Source organism: Thalassophryne amazonica, chromosome 3, assembly GCF_902500255.1.
Source record: "Thalassophryne amazonica chromosome 3, fThaAma1.1, whole genome shotgun sequence".
Lineage (NCBI taxonomy): Eukaryota > Metazoa > Chordata > Actinopteri > Batrachoidiformes > Batrachoididae > Thalassophryne > Thalassophryne amazonica.
Window position 1 is genome coordinate 54,427,179 of NC_047105.1, and position 7,015 is coordinate 54,434,193.

At 40.1% G+C, this 7,015-nt stretch overlaps 1 protein-coding gene across 1 annotated transcript; it reads right to left on the reverse strand.

Moving 5' to 3' along the window:
* Positions 1-1,638: 1,638 nt before the first annotated feature.
* On the reverse strand, positions 1,639-4,838 carry LOC117507762 (natterin-4-like). The gene is made up of 3 exons (XM_034167571.1): positions 4,743-4,838; positions 3,782-3,917; positions 1,639-2,039 (listed from the first exon to the last, which is right to left on the reverse strand). The coding sequence occupies exons 2-3, from the start codon at positions 3,915-3,917 to the stop codon at positions 1,639-1,641; spliced, it is 537 nt and encodes a 178-aa protein (XP_034023462.1). The 5' UTR covers positions 4,743-4,838.
* Positions 4,839-7,015: the final 2,177 nt, after the last annotated feature.

Here is a 7,015-nt window from a genome sequence, read left to right on the forward strand (position 1 = left end):
GCAAAACCATTTGGTGCAGCAATCGTCAGGAAGTCAAGGATTACTCTCACACCAGTTTCAATTCAATATCTTGCGTGTCACTGAAATAATCATGTTGGAGGTAGAACCTTTCAGCCAACTGTTGTATCTGTTTGCATTCTTTACATATTTGTGAAGTTGCCAATGTTATAGTTTTTGAAATTCGTCTGCAATAACTGATACGGTCACTGAGTCAAGACTACAAATAGAAATACAATCATGTTTCCATCTATCTCATGCATAGCAAGTAGCTGTAATAACTTTATGTTGTTGAGACAACAAAACATGAATATGTCACTGTGGGCATCCATATTGTTTTACAAGTTCATCAAGGGAAACCCTAGTTTTTTTTTTTTTTTTGATTTTCCAACTGGGTTTTCCAATTTATCTTGTCATGACTGCAGTATTAGATTCAGATAAATAGTCTGCAAATACGAGGTCTCTCCCCCCCCCTACGTCTAGTAGCCATGATGCAGACATTGAGGATCATCATGAGTAAAACTCTCTGAGATGTCAGATGTCCTTGAACCAATGACCATCTGTTTAGAAGACAAGCCTGCTAACCGCCTGTGCCACCATGCCAGCCTTAATAAGTCAGTGACTAATAACAGTTACATACATACATACATCTTCAGCCACTTATCCGGCATCTGGTCACGGGGATAATAACAATTACTACAAGAATAATTAATGAATGTTTAATGAAGTGAATATGATTATGGTGACTGATATTCCTTCAGATACAACAGCAAAGCAAGCAAGCAACTCCTGTGTGTAATCGTGAAATAGTCACCATCCCAACAAACAAACTTGACTTTGAGATCAGTCTCAAGGCACCGTGCTTCATTTTGCTGTATGATGGCAGAGCGTTGACTAAACAGGGGATTGTTGATGTAAGGAGGATAGATCAGAAACATAGATATCATTCCCACATGACACAAGTTCATCCACAGGTTCACAAGTCTTTGCAGTAGCCTGAAAATCAGACACCTGAAGCCCATCATATATGCCGGTTATGGTGGTCCACTTTGTGTCACCATGCTGTAGGTACGGCCAAGGCGAGCCTGAAAAGGTATATTGATGTGAATTTCTTGCCTTCCATCTCAATAGTGCACCTCATGTTTGGGGGCACAGTGACTTCAACCACAAGGCTAGTAGTTTGAGTTTGAGACAGGGATATTTCCTTTGTTACTGTAAAGTCTGCTCTACACCAATGGTGACACTAAAGTCAACGATGTCAGGGATGCTAGCAGATACAGTGGTGCTGATGGAAAGGGTCATGGAGTAAGAGAATTGCCAATTGCTTGTTTTTGTTTGAGATGTAGACAATGTGGTCGTCAAAGTTACAGGATGGCATTCTCTGTTGCTTAAAGTGTTTTTGACAATACCGAATGGGGGAGTGCCTATGATCTTAGCTTGATCCGTGAAATACTTTACATCTTTGATTTCCTGCTTATATTTGTCTGTATTACTGTCAAAGCCTGGTAAGAGCTTCTATACCATGTACTATACCCATAGATTGTACCATTGGAATATTCTTCAACCCATGGCAAATAGAATGAATCTCCAGAGGAAAGCAACCCTAAACCATACTTATTTTTTCCAACATAAAACTGTGGCTTAAAAACATGTCCTGATTGAGTTTTGGGGAACAGACCCACCTGATCCCCATTTCCACTCCAGAAATACAAAGTCGTCTTTGTTTACGAGGATGTAAAAACTCTGAGTAATCAACAACAAAGGGTAACTTGGGAACAAGCATTTACCAAAGTCACTGCTGTAGAATCCGCTCTCACAACCATCATATGCTCTGCACACATAGTCATAGCGATTTGTGTAACTGTTCCAGATGCCCACTGCTCCGTTGGGAAGAGACCCATTAAACAACTGCCACTCAAGGTTGGGGTTGTCATCAAAGGTGTATGGAGGGACGTGAGAATCACTTCTCGAGGTGCTGCCATCAATCAATGCCTTGTGAAATGCAATCTGAGCTGATGGAGCAGGCTCTTCAGCAACGGTCGCTAGAAGGAGAGCACAAAAACCTGAGATCAGCTATCTGCTCTGTGCATTGTCACACTTGGAGTGATGCTTCAGGATCCAGGAAAAATACAATTAGCAATGTCTCAGATTGAAATCTACTCTTCAGCAGGACAAAATTCTCTTATTGTATTTCAAGTGTGTCTGTAGCATGGCCAAGCAGATGGTCACCCTTTGAGTCTGGTCTGCTTGAGGTTTCTTCCTCAAATCATCAGAGGGAGTTTTTCCTTACCACTGTCACCTATTGGTAAGGTTAGACTTTACGTGTGTGAAGTGCCTTGAGGCAGCTTTATTGTGATTTGGCGCTATATATATCAATGAAATAATTTGAATTGAATTGAAAATGTACTAGGTCCAATTACTACAGTCAATTGGACAATGAATTTGGACAACGGCACAATTTCTGTAATTTGGCCTCTGTGCACCAGTGAAGTTGACATGAAACAATTCAATTCAATTTTATTTATATAGCGCCAAATCACAACAAACAGTTGCCCCAAGGCGCTTTATATTGTAAGGCAAGGCCATACCATAATACGTAAAAACCCCCAAAGGTCAAAACGACCCCTGTGAGCAAGCACTTGGCGACAGTGGGAAGGAAAAACTCCCTTTTAACAGGAAGAAACCTCCAGCAGAACCAGGCTCAGGGAGGGGCAGTCTTCTGCTGGGACTGGTTGGGGTCTGAGGGAGAGAACCAGGAAAAAGACATGCTGTGGAGGGGAGCAGAGATCAATCACTATGATTAAATGCAGAGCGGTGCATACAGAGCAAAAGAGAAAGAAACACTCAGTGATCAAGATGTTCTTGAAATGTAGACAATCAACTTTAATTTTAGGGGTTCAAAAAAACCCATTTGGCAGTTATGAGTTAGGTGGTTAGCATGACAGAGGAATATACAGAGGACAGGGTGAAATGGAAACGACTGATCTGCTGTGGTGGCACCTAGCGGGAGTGGCCGTAAGAGGAGGAAGAAGAAGCAGTTATGACCTAGGACCCCAGATGAGAAAATGTTAGAGGGATATGGAAAATTCCATTTCATTTAACTTCTTTTTTATTATAACCAGTATGAACCCAACATCTTGGGTTATACAGTTATGCTCAAAAGTTTACATACCCTGGCAGAATAGTAGATTTTTTGGGCTATTTTTCAGAGAATCCAAATGATAAAACACAAACTTTTTTGTTTACTCATAGTTAGTGGTTGTGTGAAGCCATTTATTGTCAAACTGTGTTTAACAGCAACTGAACAGAAACTACCCAAATGACCCTGATCAAAGTTTACAGTACCATCAGAGGATGGTACTTGCATGGTAACTATATAACAGAGAAGGGATATTAGCTACCCATGCAGTCAACTGGACCAGTCCCACTTCTCTAATAGCCTTCTTGCTACATAGTACCAAAGGCATCTTGTCATGACCTTTGGTCACAGAGGCAAAATAACAAAAATGGTCACTATGCAGACTTATGGATCTGACTGGATCCTTATAATGTGCAAAGGTGCACTACTGTCCTTGCACAGAGGTGCTGAGCTTTTGGGGTTTGAGCTTGGTTTAGTTTTGGCCTGGTAATTATCATCATCATCATCAACAACAACAAGCGAAAGATCTGAAACTATAATGAAAATCGGGGATCTGAGTAAAAGAAGACTGTGTGAGACAAACATTAAAGACTGACCACAGAGAGGGAAGGACAGTCATAGAATGGGGAAGAAAATAATCTTTACAGATCTGAGTTTCTTTGATTTCCTTGGAAACCTTGACTGAGGGTAGTCTCACTGTTTCGGTAAGTGGTTCACAATCACGGGTGTGGTCCGCAGCCATGACCAGAATGGTGAAAACAACAGACAGGTAGAACCTCATCTGAGAAACAGACACAATACTTATAAAATGTTGAAGCAATCACAATACATTCATTCAAAAATCTTATCATTTCAATGTGTACTTGACATTAAATGATAGGTGACTTTTACAGCTCATTATCGATTTTGATTATCTGTCTGGTTACAGATGGAGTCCCTAATCAATTACTGACCAATTTTCTATGTGGAAAAATGTAGATCTACAGATTTTTCTTTCTTTCTTTTTTTTTTTACTTTAATGCAACTATTTTCCTTGTTACATACAGAGTTTGGCATTATGACACCACATCTGATGTCATGACACATGAGTTTTTGCAACACCAGACTACATGGTGGCATTGGTGAGAGGAACTGATAATGTGTGAGGCATACGATTACTATTCTATATGTATATATGTTTATATACATATATATGTGTATTCACAAATTAAATCATCTTAACCACACAAAACAGGAAATAAGTTGGAGTCATACAGGCTTCAATGAAGTTGAGGTCAAAGTAAATGTAAGAATCACTGTGTTTCCCATACCATCCCAACTTTTTCTGATTTTTGGTTGTAAATGAACAGATTTTAATTTTGCAGACTTTTCCCATATTGCTATATACGCCGGCTGTTCAGATCATTATTTGACTCATAGACTGCTTTTATTGCACTTTTCTGCCTTTGCCATCGCACTCCAGTGTCTATTGAACAGAAACAGGATCACCCAAATTTTTGAAGATTTGTTAAAGAACATGAAATCTAAGTAAATTTATGTAAAATTCTCTTTTCCACTCAAGAGTGTGATAACTTCACCATAAAGTCAAACAAAAACAAGATCTTACCTTATCAGGTCAGGCAGAGAGAAATGTGAAGTCTTTCTCAGAAATGAAAGTTAACATCTGACATATATCGTGAATGAGTTCCCTTTAATACAGCAGGTTTCGAATAAGAATTGAGCAACAAATTATTGCACAACTTCTGTTGACTTGCATTGTGGGTGGGTCTAGATTGTGGCCTTTGGTGGCACAGCCCACCCCGGTAATTTGAATGGCCACCAAATTATTACGTCCATTCAGGAATTTTGAAATTCTCAGCAGCCTAACATAACAGTCACGGTCCACCTCAGTACCCGTCTTAACTTGGACTGGGTCTGTGAAGAGACACTGATGACAGACTTCTAACACCTGTATTCCACAGGACACTGTCCTATTACGATCCCCCACCATCCACAAAAAAGGGAATGAAACGGCTTAATATGGCATGCTGGTTTATAAAGTGCAGACCTGGCAACTGACTGGCTTATAAAGGGCATTCCTGGCAACTTGCTCAACACTAGAAGTGGGCGATACCGGGATTTTTGGTATTGATCTGATACCAAGTAAATACAGGCCCAGTATCGCCGATATCGATTACTGATACTTTTTCATATTTAAGCTTCATAGATCCCAAAGGATCCAAAAGACCTAGGATAGAATTTTGCCAAACATTGTACGTGACAACAAAATACTTTATTATCACAATCAACATTTTTGTTAAAAAAAAATCACTCAACACAACTTAAAACAAAATCTCCTGAGGTAGAGGGCTGACAAACCACAATATAAGGGTGCGCTGCTCCGTGTTGTGTGACACAGCGCAGCGCTGCTCTTACAGACAGAAAGTAGACTTTGATGAATTTGCGTGCGCAGCTAGGGTTGCCAACTCTCTAAAAAATAAATAAGGGACACCTCACCGCCAGGGCCGACCGACCATTGCCTTCACCCTTCCCAGCGTCTGTGTGAAATGATTTTTAACCATTTGACTGTTGACTTGACCCTGAATTTAGGTAGATGCACACATGCATTTGTTCTGATATGAACACGTGGAAAACAAATTATTATTTAGCAATTTATTTTTAGTGCAAAATAAATTTTCACTCACAATTTCAATATGAGCATTCTGTCCTGCTTCAAAGCATAAAATAAAAAAAAATATTTAAAAATAAATCTCTCTGTAGTGCTATTGCTTAACTTAAAATTGTATAAATTAACAAAAAAACAATTGAAAATTTGCATCATCCAAAACAATGTAACAGTGCACATTTACACATTTAGTCTAATAAAAGTGCAAAGAATAAAGTCTGAAAAGTAAACAATACTGTTGTCGCGCACCTTTTCCACCCAGCCATTTTCCTTTTCTCATTCTCCCCTGTATTTTTGCATTCTTTTTGTTTGTTTTTTTAGGAGTAGTAGTAACGACGTTACAGACATTGCTGTCCGTAGGCATATCTGTAGTGCCAGTGTCGGTGTCTGTATCGATTCGATATCAGCCATGCTGATTTGTTATTGTTGTCCAGCGATCGTCGTCGGCTCATGACGTCGGTATCTTCTTGCGAGCAGATGTCCCTCGACCAATGAGATAAGAGTGATTCTGTATCGTCAACTCGTGTCTGTCAGCTCATTGGTGAAAAGCAGGAGAGAGGCTGGGATCAAATTTACCGTAAGTTTCCATATAAAGCGCCAGTCAATTCCATTGACATTTTACAGACTTTTTGATTCTCACAGAAATACGGAACAAACTAGAAATACGGGACAAACTGCGTCCCGTTTCAGGTCAATACGGAACGCACACTTTTATTTCCAAATAAGGGACGATTCCGTTTTTCAAGGGACGGTTGGCAACCCTATGCGCAGCAGTCAGTGCGTGCTGGAGAGAAAATAAGCTTGAGTATCGATCTTTTTACACGAGGATCATTCAATATCAATACCAACGTTGGTATCGATATTATCAATATTAGGATCGATCCGCCCACCTCTACTTAATACTGGCTGCGTTCTCAGCCAGAACCGCAACAAACTACTTTTGCTTAAAAATTTTTCCCCGATAGAGCCCAGTCAAACAAGTATCAAGCTGTAGTCACTAGGACTGCTTATGGCAAGCTAAAAGTGGATGCTCTCGTTTTGGCCGAACTACTAGCCAGTTTCTGGGTATTCTGTGTTAGTACGTGCCTGCAGTCGATGTGCTTGATGAATTCCTGCCCAAGTAGTTCCCAGACCTGTGATGACAGTGCATTTTTATGGGCAACAAAAACATCAGGAGTACAACCCCTGGCAAAAATTATGGAATCACCGGCCTC

What these genes read in the sequence shown, in the direction of transcription:
- LOC117507762 (XM_034167571.1), bottom strand. Translation starts at nt 3,917, where the DNA reads ATGAGGTTCTACCTGTCTGTTGTTTTCACCATTCTGGTCATGGCTGCG. An exon ending in AATCAAAGAAACTCAGATCT is followed by an intron (nt 2,040 to 3,781) that starts GTAAAGATTATT and finishes CTCTCCTTCTAG; the next exon opens with CGACCGTTGCTGAAGAGCCT.